This window comes from Bos indicus x Bos taurus, chromosome 16 (assembly GCF_003369695.1).
Source record: "Bos indicus x Bos taurus breed Angus x Brahman F1 hybrid chromosome 16, Bos_hybrid_MaternalHap_v2.0, whole genome shotgun sequence".
NCBI lineage: Eukaryota > Metazoa > Chordata > Mammalia > Artiodactyla > Bovidae > Bos > Bos indicus x Bos taurus.
The window spans coordinates 33,319,165-33,338,582 of NC_040091.1; the positions used below are offsets into that span (position 1 = coordinate 33,319,165).

At 34.7% G+C, this 19,418-nt stretch overlaps 1 protein-coding gene across 12 annotated transcripts in view; it reads left to right on the forward strand.

Moving 5' to 3' along the window:
* CEP170 (centrosomal protein 170) overlaps positions 1-19,418 on the forward strand; it is a 130,775-nt gene that overhangs the window by 92,437 nt on the left and 18,920 nt on the right. For 6 of the 12 annotated variants that reach the window (XM_027564691.1, XM_027564692.1, XM_027564694.1 and 3 more), the window contains 4 exons: positions 5-154; positions 2,838-2,964; positions 5,180-7,015; positions 14,520-14,754. In XM_027564691.1, coding sequence (XP_027420492.1) covers positions 5-154; positions 2,838-2,964; positions 5,180-7,015; positions 14,520-14,754 — 2,348 coding nt within the window. The remainder of the gene's footprint in view (positions 1-4; positions 155-2,837; positions 2,965-5,179; positions 7,016-14,519; positions 14,755-19,418) is intronic. The other 6 variants (XM_027564690.1, XM_027564693.1, XM_027564695.1 and 3 more) reach the window with 2 other exon arrangements.

Below are 19,418 nucleotides of genomic sequence, written 5' to 3' on the forward strand. Positions count from 1 at the left end.
CTAGGTATTTGGAGTAGATGACAATCAAGATTATAATAGGCCTATTATCAATGAAAAACATAAAGATCTGGTAAAAGATTGGGCTCTCAGTTCTGCTGCAGTAGTAATGGAAGAAAGAAAACCACTGAGTACACCTGGATTTCACAACTCAGAGGTATACACATCTTCCTCACATTTTTTACATGCACAAAATATAAATTTTTATCATTTGTTAATTACAGTTGACCCCTGAACCACACGGGTTTGAACTGCGCAGTTCCACTGTCACACAGATTTGTTTTTTCACTAAATACATACTACAGTAGTACATGATCCATGGTTGACTCCAAGGATTGGGAACCATGGATACAGAGGGCCACCTGAAAAATTATACATGGAGTTTTGACTTCACAGTGAGTTGGAGCTCTTATTCCCCCTCGGCCCTCACTTTTTTCCAAGGGTCAGCTGTATATTATTTTAAGCAGTTAATATATCCTCTTGTAAAACACCATAATATTTTTTTTGTCAGTCAGTGAGAATGTTAAATTTCAGTTAGCAGTTAATGAGCTATATGCTCACTATCTCTGACATTGAGATAAAGTGTGTGTATATATATGTATACACACACTACATATACTTACTAGAAGGTCATGTATTTGGAATGGAAAGATCTATCATGCAAGGTTGTGCCTGATACATACAACTTACAAACCTAAATAAGTGCCCTTGTAGTGCATCCCAGGATGCAACTAGAAAGGGTGGCTTGGTTGATAGTCACGGAGTCAGTGCAGCATAGTAGAGCCTCTAACACCTGAGTACAGATCCTAGAACTGCCGTGTCTAACAGGGAACCTTTAAATCAGTCATTTCCTCTCTTCTCATCTTCAGTTTTCTTATCTATGCAAGTGGTATTTTTCTAAAACCCATTTATAGGGAAGGATATGAAGGATAGAAAGTACCCAGCAGAGTAATTGTCTTAGATTTCTGCAGTCAACAAATGTTTATCCCTTTACTACAAATGTTATTAGAATTTCATTGTACACTAATATATTGGAAGAAATGTAAAAAAATATGACTGAGAAGTATTATAATTTATTCAACTGACAAGATCTAACATTCATTGGAAGCTTTCTGCATACCATTTTACAAATAATGAAACTGAAGTTTGTAGAAATTAACTTGGTCAGGGTCTTAAAACTCATACCTTGTGAGGCCAGAATTTGAACCTTAAAGAGCTTTGATGTGTTAACCCTTTCTCTTATTCATCATGTTACCTTTCTAAAAATGAGTTAATTTAAAATATACAAATAGTAAATATATATTAAATATAAATTAAATCCTAAGGTATAAATAAAATATAAATGAAGTATTTGTGTGAAATGTATTCTTTGTAGTCAACTAAATTCAGATATATATTTGCTTATTAATATAGAATTTTTCCCTTTATGGTCTGCTATTTCCTGAAAACTGTCAAAACAATTTTATTTTGATGTTTTTCAAGATGCTTAATTTACTTATTGAAAGCAAGTGATACTTATTCAAAGCAGTGTTTTGGTATTCTGATTAATTTCAAAAGGGTGCTGGTGACTGTGAACTTGTTGGACTCCTTCTTCTCCTCGTTATCCCCTCAGCCCATGCCAAGTAAATTTATATATAGCCCAAGTATGTACCTGCCTTTGAAGGAACCACCTAAACTAGCCATTAGAACAGTCTTCACAGAATGGATCTACATAAATGTGTGTCTTTGAAACCCATTCTGTTGTGGGTATTCCTAGAATGATGTGAATGTCTCTGGTACCTCATTCAGTCTAAGAATTGTGAACAACTCCCACAAAATCTTGGCGGGAATTCAAAGGTTCAGCAGGCTTTGGTAACTTTAGGCTTTATTGTATGTATGTCACTTGTATGCAACTTACTATTTCAATCCATTATTTTTGAAATCATACAGTATATAGTCTTATGAATTTATCAGTTTTTCAACTGTCATTTGACACTTTTAATAAAATGCTTTCTGAGATAATTCAGAATAAAATTTGATCAGACCTTTCAATTCTTAGTTATCATTACAGATTCAGTACTGAGCATTGACTTAAATTTCTAGTGAGGAAACATTTTTTTCTATACACCTAGATCTTCCATCTTAAATACATAGACTGACCTGGGCCTAAGAATTATCAATATATAATCCATATATATGGAACCATATCATGAATTAAATTCTGTTTCACACTAATCATTTGCCTTAAAGACACATCTAGATGGGAGAGGTCTATGTTCAGACTGGTTATACAAAAATTCTTAAAGATTTGAGTGATTTTTAGCTTCTTCTGGAAATACGTATTGTAGAAAGAAACCTAAAGCTTTGGGCTTGTATTTGAAATCCCTGAAGACATGACCTGGCAGATTTGAATATGCCCTGAGAGTGTGGAACCAGTCTGATTCATGGAAACATTTAAAGGACTGAAGAACAACTTAGAAATAGGTCTTAGACTCTCTGTTCTATAGACTGGAGTAGAACTAACTTTGCTGTGGTAGCCATGAAGCTATTGTAGTACACCTTTTATTTAGCAGCAGTAAATTTTAAGCTCTAAGAGTTTATTTTAGTACCATTGTTAGTGCTTAATAAGTACAGAAAATTTTACTACATTCACAGTAATAATCTTGTAGTTAAAAGAGATGCATGCCCTAGAAAATCTTTATATATAAGGAAATATAACAAATGGTAATATATCAATGTGAGGTTTAAATATTGCTTTATATGATATGTTAAAGGGAATTTAATGAATAAATGAAATTCTCTGAACATGAGAACAGGCTTGACAGACTAGATCATTTCGTTCTTTTATTTCTCTCCTTTAGGAAGGTACATCTTCGTCTGGAAACAAGCGTTGGGTTTCACAATGGGCTAGTTTGGCTGCCAATCATACGAGGCATGATCAAGAAGAAAGAATAATGGAGTTGTCTGTACCTGTTCCTTTAGAGCATGGTATTTTCTTTCCTTTTTTTTTTTTGTGAGCCATACATCAGTTTTTAAAATATTATAAGCTAAGTCTGTGTAGTGAGAAGTGAATTAAACCTAAATAAATATATTCACATACTCTCAAGCTACTATATATAGATTTTATTTTCACTAAAACTGCAGATATCATTAATAACCCTAACTGAAAATAGAGGTAATTTGTAGATGAAGCATATGTGTGTGTGTGTGTGTGTGTGTGTACTCACAAAAACTTACATATGACTATATGTATATAACATATATACATGTGAAAATTTAAAAATAAGCCTAATACAGTTCCAAACTGTTGCATTTACTAACACATCAAATATTTAAATACCACTTTTTTCCATATGTTCTATGAAGAAAATTTACTTAGTACAACTTAATTTATTACATACATCTTTTGCAAATGTGTAATATGATTTTTATTACTACCTTTTTACTATATTTCTGTGAACTGAAATATAAAGTTTCTTTAAAAAAACAAATTATGCCTCTTATGATTTTATTATTAGATTCAGTTCATTACATTCTTCATTAAAAATAAAACCCTCAGGAGAATTTGTATGTAGCTTTTTATCTATTTTCTTAGCTGTGTTATCGCTAGAAGTTGAAATAGAAATTTATTTTGTGTTTATTGTGGCAACCAAAAATCTTTTTAGGAATTTTGTAAACATTAATTAGTCAGCAAATATTTGAGCAAGGTACACAGCAGTGTACTAGAAAAGCTGTATAATTTATCATAAAAATTAGAAGTAATTTTTAATATTACCAAAAATCTTTGGAAAGACAGCATAATTTTCAGATTGGTTCACATAAACTGATTACTGTTTGAGGAACAAAAAAGCAAGTCAGGCTAGAGAAATTTATAAAGAATCATTATCAAAGTATTATTAGCTGTGGAATGCAAAATTCTACCCTTGTTATAAAAATTAATAATACTTGGCCTTCATTATTTTGTTCCTGTTTCATCATATTCTAAATGAGCTTACTTAGATAAACTGGTAAATCTACTTATATCCTAAAATGTTCTTGTCATATATTCATTGAGTGTGTGTTAGGAGCCAGGACAGTGTGAGAATGCTAGGAAAGTACAAAAAGATAAAATAGCTGTAACTAAATAAGTTTAGTGCTTCAAGTAATACTGCAGAGATAAGACATAACCAAATAACATGATCATTTGCTAAATTAAAGTTACATTAGTAAGTTATTCAGTATTTTCCTACATTATAGCCATAGTATTGCTTTGAAATTTAGATGCTAAAATTTTAAAATTATAAAGGGATGACCACAGAAGCTATATCTAGTATCTTTTTTCCACTTATACCCAAAAGATTTAAATGCTTTATATGTTAATTTATATTTCCCTAAAAAGATCCCTTTTCTCAGAAATACATTTCATTTATTAGCAGTCAGGAAAGTCCTCCTTAAGTAATATTCTCAAAGTCTCTCACATGGAAATGTTGAAGTTATATATTTTCCCATCAACTTCTCAGTTTGAGGCTTTAATATACCAGAAGATCATAATTTAAAAATAACTCAGTTTGTGAAATTATGACAAGTCCTGTCACCTTTTTCCGTTCTTATAATTGTTAAAAATCTTTTAATTAGCTTTGAATTTTTTCTTTTAGAAAACATTGTTAAAGTTCTACTTTTTCTGTTTTACTTAGAAAATCCAGACTTGTCATTCTTTCAGTAGATAATGATGCTATTAAAAATTAGGTACATTATTATTCTTTACTATGTAATTCAAAGTATAGCAAATAAACTGTTTATTAGAGATTATTTTTACAATTCTATATATATTATGCAGAGTCCATTTTTTGTGAGTGAAATTTCACAGATGGGACAAGTCACAAAAGCAAGAATGTGAACTTCTCTCCCATCAGATCAGATCAGATAAGATCAGTCGCTCAGTTGTGTCCGACTCTTTGCGACCCCATAGGTTTAAGATAAGATGACCCTAATTTTCATCTCATAAAATTTGCTCTCTTGACTCCTGTTAGTAATGTACCTATTTGTGCATCTCAGTGTTGCATTTTCTTTTTAAATTATACTGCCACAATGTTGGCTTATTTCTTCAAAATTTTACTTTATACTTAAGCCATTTCTTAACTTCAAAATCTAAGGTAATATGACATTTGTTTTATTTTCACTTTCTTGCCCTAGTAAGTTCCTTATTTGTTGTTTTCTTTTATAGATACAGATATCAGTGAATCTGGCATTTCACTGAGAAGTACTGGCTCAGCAGCTTCCTTGGCTAGTCAGGGAGAGAGAAGGAGACGAACCCTTCCCCAGCTTCCAAGTGAAGAAAAGTCTCTTGAGAGCTCCAGAGCAAAGGTTTTAGCACAGAGGTCAGAGATAGGAGAAAAGCAAGACACGGAGCTTCAGGAGAAAGAAGCACCTGCCCAGGTATACCAGAAAGATAAGCAAGACACTGACAGAGCCTTGAGTAAAATAAACAGGGCGGTAAATGGTGAGACTCTTAAAAATGGTGGAGATAGCAAAACCCTGCTTCACTTAGGCAGCTCTTACTCTGGAAAGGAGAAAAGTGAAACTGATAAGGAAACTTCTTTGGTAAAGCAAACATTAGCTAAAATCCAGCAACAAGAACAAAAGGAACAGGCACAGTGGACACCTACTAAATTATCTTCTTCAAAAAACATTGCAGGTCAGATAGATAGATGTAGGGAGGAGTCTTTTAAGCAGGAGTCACAGCCTCAAGAAAAAATTCCAGGACTTTCTGCAGGCAAAGGAGAAAGAGCAGTACAAAACGAGGGTAAGAGAAGAAAAGCTGAGGAAATTCTGAAAAGTCAGACTTCAAAGGGAGGAGACAAGAAGGAATCTTCCAAGTCATTAGTGCGACAAGGAAGCTTCACTATAGAAAAACCTAGCCCCAACATACCCATAGAACTTATCCCCCATATAAATAAACAGCCTTCATCAACACCCCCTTCCTTAGCATTAACAACAGCCAGCAGAATAAGAGAAAGAAGTGATTCCATGGATACTGATTCTAGTATGGACACAACCCTTATTCTAAAAGACACAGAAGCAGTAATGGCTTTTCTAGAAGCTAAACTGCGTGAAGATACTAAAACTGACGAAGGCCCAGATACTCCCAGTTATAACAGAGACAACTCCATTTCACCCGAATCTGATGTGGACACAGCTAGTACCATCAGTCTGGTTACTGGAGAGACTGAAAGAAAGTCAACCCAAAAGCGAAAGAGTTTCACTAGTCTCTATAAAGATAGGTGTTCCACAGGTTCTCCTTCCAAAGATGTTGCAAAATCATCATCTTCGGGTGCTAGGGAGAAAATTGAAAAAAAAACAAAAAGTCGTTCCGCAGATATAGGTTCTCGGGCAGAGGGTCGTAAATTTGTGCAGTCCAGTGGAAGAATAAGGCAGCCTTCAGTAGATTTAACAGATGATGACCAGACCTCTAGTGTACCTCACTCGGCCATCTCTGATGTTATGTCATCTGACCAGGAAACTTACTCTTGTAAATCTCATGGAAGGACTCCATTTACCTCAACTGATGAGCATGCACATTCCAAACTGGAAGGAAGTAAAGTAACTAAATCCAAGACTTCTCCTGGAGCACCTGGTTCATCCAGTAAATCCACCACTCTGCCAAGGCCACGACCTACCAGGACTTCCCTCTTGCGTAGAGCCCGACTTGGTGAAGCTTCAGACAGTGAACTTGCTGATGCTGACAAAGCATCTGTTGCTTCTGAAGTGTCCACAACAAGTTCAACATCCAAACCTCCCACAGGAAGGCGTAACATTTCTAGGATTGACTTGTTGGCTCAGCCTCGTAGAACAAGGCTTGGCTCATTATCGGCTCGCAGTGACTCTGAAGCGACGATCTCTAGAAGTAGTGCCTCTTCACGGACCGCAGAAGCCATCATTAGAAGTGGAGCCAGATTAGTACCTTCAGATAAATTTTCTCCTAGAATTAGAGCTAACAGTATCTCTCGACTATCCGACTCCAAGGTCAAAAGTATGACCTCAGCACATGGCTCTCCTTCAGGTAAATTGGATCCAGACTTTTTATAGTATTAGTGTATTTCTTTTATGTTTTGGGACTTCTTCTTTGAAAAACTGTTAGTGTTGATTCCCAAATTTTTCAGCAGAAAGATTATACTATAGAGAGTTTTGTTCCTTAAAAAGTGACTTTAGTTAGCTTGAAAGTGAAGTGTCAGTTGCTCAGTTGTGTCTAACTCTCTGTGATCCCACGGACTGTAGCCTGCCAGGCTCCTCTGTCCATAGAATTCTCCAGGCAAGAATACTGGAGTGGGTTGCCATTCCCTTCTCCAGGGGATTTTCTGACCCAGGGATCAAACCCAGGTCTCCTGCATTACAGGCAGATTCTTTACCATCTGAGCCACTAGGAGGAAAAGTCAGAAGTTATATACACTTCCAGTTAAAGTCCCGGTACAAAATAGTGAATTCAAAATTTGAAGTATATTGAACCAATTTGGGAATTTTAATTGTCTAGTTGGTGCGATATCTGGGTTTGTTTGTCAGAATTAGATTAGGAATTATTATCTGGTCTATATAATAAAAATGAATATTGTGTTTCTGAAAACATGTTCAACTTTTAAATATCCTAACATAATTCTAAGTTCTTGTGAATCTGAAGAACAGTAGTATACTCTTTGTTACTCCTTTCAGAACTAAATGAAAAATGAGTTTTACTCTTTTCCTGTTTATTTTGAAATGTCTAATTTTTATTAAGTTAAATCGATTTATGATTGGGGTGGGCAGAAACTAATCCTTTAATTTATTTCAGTGGAAGAAGATGGATTCGTGAGACAGTCACTAAGCACATGGGCAAAATTGGGCTATAGAAATTTAACTGGTTATGGGCATTACCTCATAATGTGCCATCATATCATTTAACTGTAGTAATTAGCTGTCACTGATTGTGATAATGACAAGAGCTACTTTGTTCCCACCAGAATTAACTGCCTCTGGCATATTTGTCTGTGTATATACTTTATTTTCAGAGCTGTAGCCAGTGAGAATACATGTGTGACCAAAGAGTAGCAAGACAGATATTTCTGTGTATCCTGTAAACATGGTCTTATTACTTCATAATCAGCCTCATGTGGGTGTGGCTGAAAAAGGACAGTTGAGGGGAAACCAGCTGTTAAAGGACTTAAAGATTTATTTTTGTTGGTTACCTAAGTGAGCCCTAAATCTTGAGTGAAGAGTAAAGGGAAAGTTGGTATGCAGTCTTTTCTTTTAAATTTTTACTCCTGTCACAATTCAGCCTACAAAACCCCAAACCAGTGGTACTTTGCATGTGTTATTTTTTTCATTTTCTGTTCCTCCTCTCTTCTCTTCACTGCTGCTCTCCTCCACTCCATTCACATTCCCGTCTCCTGGGCTGTGGGTGAGGCGATGGTAATCATCATGGGTGTAGCTGAGGATAGATAACATAGAGTCTAGATTCCGAAAGAATAGGTGACATTTCGATTATTACCCCTGTTCTCCTTGTTTCTACACTTCAGACTTTGGTTGGTGGCTAATAGGTGTGTTGCCAAGTATTTAAAACTACTGTCACTTGACTTAGCTTACCCCCTGTTGTTACCTGGTGTTCTCGTGGCTCTGCTGCTTCGGTTCACATTGCCTTTGTGCTGCATTCTGCCGTGTGCACTCTGATTCGGTTTCTTCTGCCACAGTGCTTGTTTCCTCACCGCAAGTCTATTTAAGTACATGAAAACGTTTAAGTGCTCTTCTGTCTTAACATACGTTGTACATTACCATGTAGCATGAAACTCGTGATAACTCTTCCTTCTGTATTAGTTGTCTAGCTCTTAACACATGAGTAATCTGATTTTATTCTCAATGTTTAACAGAGGGACTTATTGAGATGCAAACCAAATATGACTATTTCTAGCAAGTCTAAGAAACAGCTATAAGATGCTATATATATATATATATAAAATATATATATGTCCTTATATATATGTGTATGATGTCTTTAAATATGTCTTCAAATTCTATATTTTAGCCTGTATTTTGTTTTCTTCTTCTTTGAGTACAGAACTTGATAAACATGCATCTTTCTGTGTCCAAAAACTACCTTGAATTACTTAATGAAATTTCCTAGGGCAGATTGAGGTATGTGACTTTGGCCTTCTTCAAACTTACTAGCAGTATATTAAATAATTAACATCATTGAATTTAATAGTTCGAAGGGTTATTCAGTTTAGAGAACTAAAGCCAAGATTTGGAATAACCTGCCTGGTCACATAGATATATCAAGAACAGGTTGTGAATCCAAGGCATTTAATTCCCAGCCTATTGCTTTTCCTCCCACAATCAGTCCAGCTCTGAGAAACAGACTCCACTTACATGCAGACTTCCAGAGGACAGCTAGGCTATTGCATTATTATCAGGAGTATATATACAACCAATATACAATATAAATATTTTGGTATTATTCACTATAATCTTTTAATTATGATGTTCTACCAAGTTCATGTTCTCTTGCCCACCTTTTGAGCCTAAAGCCACATTGTGGTCCAGGATTATATATTCAGATTCTTTTAAGATGCCTATTTTCCAGTTTTATATCCTATCTAGGACAATGACCTGGATCTTTCAGTCAGTGGTAACATACTAAAATAGTTACATGTGGTAAATAGTAATTACAACATTTCTACTTAATATAATTATAAATCTTAAATGGAGAAAGGAAATAAAAATTCTTAGCTTTTGAAATAGTTAAAAGAATGTGAAACCATCCTTGTCAGCGTTGCTAAGCACACTATAAACTTTTAAAAATCTTAAAAATGCCTGACCCTGGAACCTGTGAAATTATCCAAACTATAATACATAAAAATAATTCTGTAAAGCTTCAAATTATATATTTTAGCCTATGTTACGAAAAAGCTTTTCCAAGAAATGACTATGATAAAAATAGAATGGAAATCTTGTATTTGGCAAAATTAAGAGTAAGATTTCTTCTATGCTTCTTTAATTCTGATGTAATATGCTTTTAGGAGTTTAGTCCACCCCCCGCCCTCACCAACCCTTCAAAATTTTTTTCAATGATCCTTCAATATGAAGTTATATTGAATATCCAGATTTATTTAATATATTTAATAAGATATATTTAAAACTAAGTACCCTGAATTACCAAAGTAAGGCTTCCCCAATGGCTCAGTAGGTAAAGAATCTGCCTGCAGTACAGGAGACCTGTATTGATCCCTCAATCAGGAAGATCCACTGGAGAAGGAAATGGCAACCCACTCCAGTATTCTTGACTGGAGAATTTCATGGACAGAGGAGTTGGGCAGGCTACAGTCCATGGGATTGCAAATAGTCGAACACAACTGTGTGACTGATTTTCACTTTCACCCTGAATTATCAAAGTAAGGCAGTTGGTTTTCATTATGTTTTAAGTATACATTCTAAAATTTTCAAAAATCATGTTAATGTCCTTAAAATTTTTTTAGACTTTTTGCTTTCCCATTTTGATTCTAATCCTCAAAATTTATAGATGATGATGTTAACTCTTGGACATGCATGGGTTGAGTTATTTCTTCCCAAGTCAAAGACCAATACAGAACACCATGATCTTATTGTTACATGCTCAGACATATTAAACATGTTTGTGGCTTAATTTCCCACAAAAGTATTTTTGCTAAGTCACTTCAGTCGTGTCCGACTCTCTGTGACCCCATAGATGGCAGCCCACCAGGCTTCCCTGTCCCTGGGATTCTCCAGGCAAGAATACTGGAGTGGGTTGCCATTTTTTATCTAGGTATAAAAATGTAGTGTTTGTCTTCTGAAATTTATTTGTTACATCTGTAGATAATGATGTGTTTTGATGTCAGCAAAGTTTTGATTAAGAGTAAAAGAAATCAAAGCACTCACAGATAAATGATCCTAATAACTCTTTTTCCCCTTTTAAAGTATTTAGACATCATGAATAGTATATTTTCTTGATGAATGTAGTAGTTTATTACTTCCACAAGAGGGAGTGTTGTATAATTTTATAGCTAAAATGAGCAGACTTCTAACTAACATAACTAGAATAATTTTCAGGTTAGCTACAAAATAAGCCCATCTTACTTTTTCTCATATTACTATATGTGCTGTCCAGCACTTCATCAACCCAAGAAGCTTCTTAGAGATTGGCATTTTAGATACCTTCAACACAGATTTTCAATTTAAGCATTTATCTGAAATGCCTTATTAGTACCAGTATATCAAATGAGCCTAATAATATAAAGTTACATTTATATTCTCTAAATATTTGAGATAGTTACATTTGTTACTACTAGTTAATAGTTACATTTGATTCTCTAAATAATTTTATCTAAGCAGGGTAAAATTCAAGAAGAAAGTAAAAATTTTTTCAGCCCTGTAAAAATCATAAAACAATCATTCTATGAGAATTCTAGGATGTCTTTTTTTTTTAATTAGTCTAACTTGAAATTTTTTAAAATAAAATATTTATCTAATTTTAAAGCACTTGGAATGAGTTTTGCATTCTGAGTGTCAGTAGATCTGGCTTAAACTTTGATTTAAGCAAGTCACAGGACCTTTCTGGGCCCAATTTTTATGTATAGATTGAAGAATTTAAACTAGCTCATGTCCAAAGTCATTTTATTCTAAAATTCTATGAAATAAGTAGGCACTGGGGAAAGTTAAAAACATTTTTACTTGAAGTTTCCTCTACAAAAGCTAGTTAGATTATAGGGATTTTTCTTCAGATAAAATATATTGCTGCTATAGTTTGGAAGCAAAGATTAAGAAAGCAAAGGTATTGAGAGAACTTCTTCGACAAATAATAGGTTAGAGGTCCTGGCTTTAACTCCCATTCACAGTCCCTTTCACCAGTAGTCATCATGTCTCATTTTTCATTCGGAGATTAACTTAAGCTTTGCTTCATAGCACACCATGTATGATATACTTTCCATTGGTAGAGATAACCTTTAGTTATTTGAAGACTTACTAATCATATTTTTATTTTATGCTATGACCTATCTATTTTATATTTTCCTTCTCTCCTTCCTTATATTATTTTTTTCATTTTTTATGCAGTTTTAAAGCTTACTTTTTATAGTTATTCCAAAATACTGGCTGTCTCCCCCATCCTTGAGCTCATCTTACACCCGATAATTTGTACCTCCCACCTGGCTCCCATATTGCTTCTCCTCTTTTAAAAGTTATTCTTAGAAACTTCAGTATTTTTGCTGGATTCTGGATAGACATAAAAAAGCAGGTGGAAAGTTTATGAATTTCATTTGAAAAAGAAGTTTTTCTTTTATTCTTTTCTCCAAAAGGTAATGATTTTCTGACCTGGAGAGTTAGATTGCACAATTTAAATTCTAACGGGGCTCAGCTAATATACAGTCACCTGGTAACTTATGTCACCTGACATTTAGCCCTTGTTTCTCACTTTCTCATTCTGCTTTCATGTGCTCTGCCACTCAAGGAGTCTACCAGTTATTGATGCCATTCTCTCTAAATTACCTCCATATTAACAACCTGAGTTCTGTAATACCTGTTTTCATACCTTCTGCAGTTTATTAAAACTCTTTGTTACTGATTTTGTCTCCTCTCCAATTTTCAGTTATAGGTATGGTTACATAGTTTTCAAGTCAAAAATCAGGAAATTTACAAAAGATCTTTTTTATTTACAGATTTCCTTTTATGAATAATATTCTAGGGTAACAAAATAAAAAAAAAACATTTAGCATTTAATGAAATACCTTTATTAAAAGGTACAGATTTGTTTGCTATATATCTAATTGCCTTGCTGTGTTTCTTTAAAAAAAAAAACAAAACTTATTTACTCTTGTTCCTTAATTTTTCCTAAAGCTGTTTTCAAGTCTTAGGGTCAGTTCAAATGTCTAGAAACTAGTAAATTTCCACCATGGTAAAAGTATTATTTGTGTTAATAAATTATCTTCTAATGTTAAAATCAGAAATTATTTTTAATAATCCCTTCAAAAAAAACTGATTAATTACCTGGAGTTCCAGATATGTGTTTATGTACACTTTTACAGAAAGCCATGAAATTTTGGCCTATTTTCATTCTCTCAAAGAAGAGTTTAAATCCAGACCAATGGGTAGGCACTGATTTATGATATAGTCCTGATGACAGATTTCTCTGTTCTTAAAGCAGTTCTGGGAACAATGTTTATCAATCTTTTTTGAATGCCAACTCAGCGTTACAGAACTTTACGCAGAAGTGAAGTTTATGAAAGAAAAGAAAGACAAGAAAGGCATAAAATTCAAGTGGAGTAGGATAAGGGAATTCTAGACTTCACCAATGTACACAGCCTAGAGTCAACTTCTGTTTTATAAAAGAGAAAGATAAAGAAAGCTCTTAATATTAACAGCAGTTGGAACTTATAACAGAAGCTAAGGTTTAGCCACCAAAAACGTCTCATGCTTTTTTACTAGATTTTCCTATTTTGAGGAAAGGAAATGGTCAGTATCTAGGAATTAATTCATTTATTCAAACATATTTATTAAACATTTGTTAGCCAGACACTGCTAAATGCTAGGAACCTGTTAGTGGTTAAGCAGGCATAATTCCTGCCCTTGTGAAATTTTCCATAGATTAGCCATTTTTTCCCTATTTTTTAACCTCTTTATGCTTCATACTTTATTTGCATGTTTAATTATTATATTAGCAGTAGTAGTGATCTGTCTGCATTAATTTGTCTTCTGATTTTCAAATGTGTCTGCAAAACCATTTTTTAAATCTTTACTAACCTTAAATAAGAAAGTGATTACCACTTTCTTTAATGTGACTATTGTCAGTATCTCCTGTGCCGTAAATGTTAATGGTTGTGAGAATACCTTTGTAGGTTTTCACTCCTTGTAGGTTTTATTGCCATTGTCTATTTTCACCTGTATGCTTTCAATGTCAAAGCAGCAGAGTTGTATTGAAGATGCTTTGTTGTGTTTTTACCGTGTAAAAAGATTTTTTCCAATCATAGCATAACAGGATGTTGAATGACAGAGGTAATGTTTTTTTTTTCTGCCATAAAGGCATAATTTCCACAGCAGGAATTATGCATATTTGTTTGTTGGGAAAAGAGGGTTTTTACCATCTCCATGTTGAAAAGTCCATGTGGCATGAGGAAATCTTTTCCCTTATTTTATTTTTGTTGTTGTTGTTGCTGTCATTAAAAAAAAAAAAATCCATAAATGAGAAATATTTGCAATTAAATAGTACCTGAGTTAAACATTTATGAATAGAGCTTGCTTAGTTGTTTGTCATTAGTCAGTTTTTCATCTGAATGTTTGTTTACTCACCATGCTACAGAAAATGTGATCTCTCTATTGTTCTTAATTCTTCATTGTTTTTAATTCACCAAAGTATGATGTTTCTATCTTTAAGGAGCAGTAGACTTAATGGTTTTGTAAACTATGTGTATGTCAGTTTTTGAAAATTGTGCTGTGTGTGGTCTCATGGTGTTTTTGAAATCATGATTTTTATTTTCTCTCTTTTAAAAGATAACATAATAATTCTTTTTTTAATAATTAAACTAATTTAGTAAATTCAAGATGGAGGCGCTTTCCTACTGATTATGCTTCCACCTCAGAAGATGAATTTGGATCAAACCGTAATTCCCCTAAACATACCCGTCTACGTACTTCTCCAGCCCTGAAAACGACTCGATTGCAGAGCTCTGGGTCAGCAATGCCTACTAGTTCTTCATTCAAACACCGGATAAAAGAGCAGGAAGACTACATCCGAGATTGGACTGCCCATCGAGAAGAAATAGCCAGGTTGGTTTTAATCCGTGATCTCTAAGAGTTGAAATTATTTGTTACTGTTTCAACTTGATAATAAGATTAGCTTTTACTTTGTTTGTACCAAGAAATGAAATCCACAGAGAAGTAAGAACTTTAGTTTTGTTGATAGTGTTACTCATTACCCTTTTTTTTTTTTTTAATGCAAGTGCTACTTACATAATAAAGAATTTATTTTGGTAAACTCCCCTTTCTTATTTCCAGTAGAAACGCTGATGAATTAATATAATTTTGAAAGGTGGTCAGTATCAGTTCTACATAATTGAGAATTTTTATTTTTTTACCTTCCAAAGAGGTGTACTTGTTAGAGATGTTGCTAACGTTCTCTGGGGAGAGTTAGAGTAGGCAGATTATTACTTGCACTTTTATGAGTTCATTAGATTGAGTTAGTACAATCCTTTAATAATTAAATGAGAATATTATTTTGAATATTAAATATGTTTATAATAAACTTAAGATTACATAATTAAAAGTAAAATTCTTGCTGCAGATGTGATTTTTAACCCCTAACATTGCACTTGACCATTTAATAGAGGCTCTATTCAAATATATGTTACAGTAGTTAGGGTTTTTTGGTAAATTTGTAAGTTATTAAATTTTACTGCAGTATGCCACATGTTTCCTAAACATTTTCACTGTGTACATGCTAAAATTATTTCTGCTTTTAGCTTGAGGTCCTAATTTTCTTATACTTGACAACATTTATTAAAGAAATTATATATAATAATTCATAAATTCCTTTAAAATTTTTTATGATGATTTTATGATGTTTATCTTTTTTTCTTTACTCTGTGGACTTCTGTGAATTGTTTCTTTTTTTTCTTAGATCATTAGTTTATTGTTTTTTTTGTTGTTGTTGTTCAATGACTATTCACTTGTGGTTGCTTTTAGTTCTTGCAGAACATGCCCTTCTAATCTCATTGTGTTGCTTAAACATTACTTTTTGGCCATGTAAATGACAATAATTGTTGAAGCATTGTAAGCCAGTTCTGATTAGAGTATGGGCATGCATGTGCTTTGGGATCCATGCATTACTGTGCATTGTGCTAAGTCACTTCAGTCATGTCTGACTCTGTGCAACCCCATGGACTGTAGCCCACCAGGCTCCTCTGTCCATGGGATTCTCCAGGCAAAATTACTGGAGGGCATTGCCATCCCTTCCTCCAGGGGACCTTCCCGACCTAGGGATCAAACCTGCATCTCTTACGTGTCCTGCATTGGCGGACAGATTCTTTACCACTAGCGTCGCCTGGGAAGCCACTCCATGCATTATTATGGGCCCACAAAACTCCTGCAATGAGACAGTCTTGATACTACATTTTTTTTCTTGTGGGCACAGCTGGCAACAACAGGCCTTGCTCTTGTCTCATTTTTTTTTCCTCCCCATGGAGAAGTCTCACCACATGAACACAAGGGGTACACGAGGGAACTAGAGTGTTCTGCTTTTTCTTAGGAGGCTTTGCCTCTTAAGCTCTCTATCCTAAACTAGGAGACTGAACACCTTCTTCTGGGCCAAACCCACTTCCCTGTCCCTAAACAGAAAAAAATTATGATACAAAGGGGAAAGTGACTAAGAACTGTCTGTTATATTTTCACTTGGTTTTATTTTGTTAGTATGTGTATTTTATTACCCTTGTCTGTATATATTTTATTATCTGTAGTAGTACTCTAAGGCTAGCCTATTTAATACCTAATGATTCTATGCCTTTTTCCTCCAGTTTGTTAGTAGCATTATGTTAATAAAATTTGCTGTTGGGATTTAATTTTTCAAGGTATATTTTCCACTCATACATCTCACAGGAAGAGAGAGTATTTTTATTTTTGTTTATTAAGATATTAAAAAAAGTAAGAGGGGAGGATAGGAAGTATAGGAGGAAAGAAAGTTAATGTTGATGTTTAATGTTCTATAGAATACTGACGTTTTCTTAATGTGCATAAATTTATTTTCAAATAACTAAACTAAATAGAATGTGAGAAGTACATGTTTTATTTCTGTAAGTTGGCTACCACTTTCACTTAAGAAATTTGAAAAGCATAATAGTGATTTTAATTGATTACAAAATGTTTTATGCTTTGTCGTACTCTTTTTGCTTAGATTTTAGAGCTATATTACTAAGCCAGCACCTTTACGCCTCTGCAGTTTTGTTTTGGATCAAATTAATGTTTGCATAAGTTTTTTTCATGTATTGTATAATCCCCATCCACATGTAATTCCCATCCACTCGACAAAGAATTCTTAAGCAACTTGTATGAGTAGAACGTAGTATTTAGCATGAGTGAAGTGTAAAGATGACTTAGACATGAGTGTCCTCAGAGAGTTCGGAGTCAGAGGAAAGAAGTAAAGGTGTTCTGATATGAGCTGATATCGGGCAGAGTGGTGAAGAGGTTATAGAAAGGGTGAAGTTTGAACTTCCCTAGTAGTCCAGTGGCTAGGACTCCATGCTTCCAATGCAGGGGGCCTGGGTTTGATCCTTCGGCAGGGAACTAGATCCCAACACTGCAACTGGAAGAACCTGCTTGCTGTAACTAAGGCCTGACACAGCCTAATTAATTAATTAATTATTTGTAAAAGGGTGTCTACAACAGGAATTTACTGGAGGTTGAAAAGAGAATAGAAATAGCGTGGAAAAAAAGGGATGGGTGAAGTTTGTCCGAGTCTAAGATGTAAAGGTGTATAGTTAATAGATGACCAAATTGAAGATAATCCTAAGCCAGCTAAATAATAGGAGACGTTGAATGCCAGCCAAGAAGAGTACATATTATTTTATATATACGACTTATGTTTAAGATTTTTGAAAAGGATGGTAAGATCTATATTAAAAGAAGGTTACTCTTAAGAGCAATTTGTAGAATTGTGTGAGAGAGCAGAGAACCTAGAGATTAACTAGTAATCTGTTCTAGAAGTTAATGTGCAAGGCATTGAAGGCCTAAGTTAAGATAGTGTTAGTGACGGTATAAGTGGAGATATGGACGTGTAATATTTGACAGTGTTTGATGATTGCCAGAATAACTCCATGCTTGTTCAAATGAATATTGTTAAGAACTCCTATGAGCAGAATGTAGTTTTTAGCACGAGTGACCCGTAAAGGTGACTCAGAAATGGATGTCTTCAGAAACAAAAGACAAAAAGAAAGATAAGCTCTGTTTTAGGCATGCTGACTCAGGTATCGGCAGGTACTTTTGGAACAGACGTGTGAAAGAGTATAGCTCTGCAGCATAGGAAGCTCATGAGAGCTAGAATCATCATTTTGGAAGTCAGACAAAAAGAAAATAGTTGAAGCTGTGATCATAGACATTGCCAGGAAGTGGTGAGTGAACTGAGAATATTATTGAACTCTGAGGGATAACCTAATATGATCAAAATCATGGACTCTGGGATCAGACCTTCTCAATTCAGACCCAGCTCTGCCATGTGGTCTGTAAGACCCTAGACAAGTAAGTAACTGTGCACTAGTTTCATGTGTAAAATGGACATGACCATAGTGTCAGCTTGAAAGAGTTGGCAAACCAAGGCATGTGCATAACCTAGGGTTTGACATATAGTAAGCTATCAAATGTTAGTTATATTTAAATGGAGTGCAGAGAAAACAGTGGTGTGTGTATATACTCAAACATGATTGTATTTATAACATAATTGTGAGCATTCAGTTTTCTGTATATTTGATAATATTAAATTTATGAGACTCCAGATATAATTGGAGTTTCAGAATCAATGTTGTATTCTTCAGTTCAGTTCAGTCACTCAGTTGTGTCCGACTCTTTGCAACCCAATGAAGCACAGCACACCAGGCCTCCCTGTCCATCACCAACTCCCAGATTTTACCCAGACTCATGTCCATTGAGTCGGTGATGCCATCCAACCATCTCATCCTCTGTCGTCCCCTTCTCCTCCTGCCCTCAATCTTTCCTAGCATCAGGGTCTTTTCCAATGAGTCAGCTCTTTGCATCAGGTGGCCAAAGTATTGGAGTTTCAGCTTCAACATCAGTCCTTCCAATGAACACCCAGGACTGATCTCCTTTAGGATGGACTGATTGGATCTCCTTGCAGTCCAAGGGACTCTGAAGAGTCTTCTCCAACACCACAGTTCAAAAGCATCAATTCTTCGACAGTCAGCTTTCTTTATAGTCCAACTCTCACATCCATACATGACCACTGGAAAAAGTATAGCCTTGGCTAGACGGACCTTTGTTGGCCAAGTAATGCTAAAATATGGGAAACCTAAGAATCTCAACCAAAGTTTCATTCAGATTTTCATTTCAAACATTGTTTTACAATGTTCTTTTTTCCTAAGAATAATAATTCTGATATATAAGTAGTCTATTTTTAATATTGAAATGATTATTAAATAAATGTGTCATAAAACACCTACCTAATGAGTCTTATTCCCTGATTTGATTGACCCCAAAGTTGTCATCTGACACTTCCAGGTCAAGAGGAAAGAGGCTTTATTACTGAATCTTTTACATATATTATTTTTATTCAGAGATCAGATCAGTCGCATCCAACTCTTTGCGACCCCGTGAATCATAGCACGCCAGGCCTCCCTGTCCATCACCAACTCCCGGAGTTCACTCAGACTCAAGTCCATCGAGTCAGTGATGCCATCCAGCCATCTCATCCTCTGTCGTCCCCTTCTCCT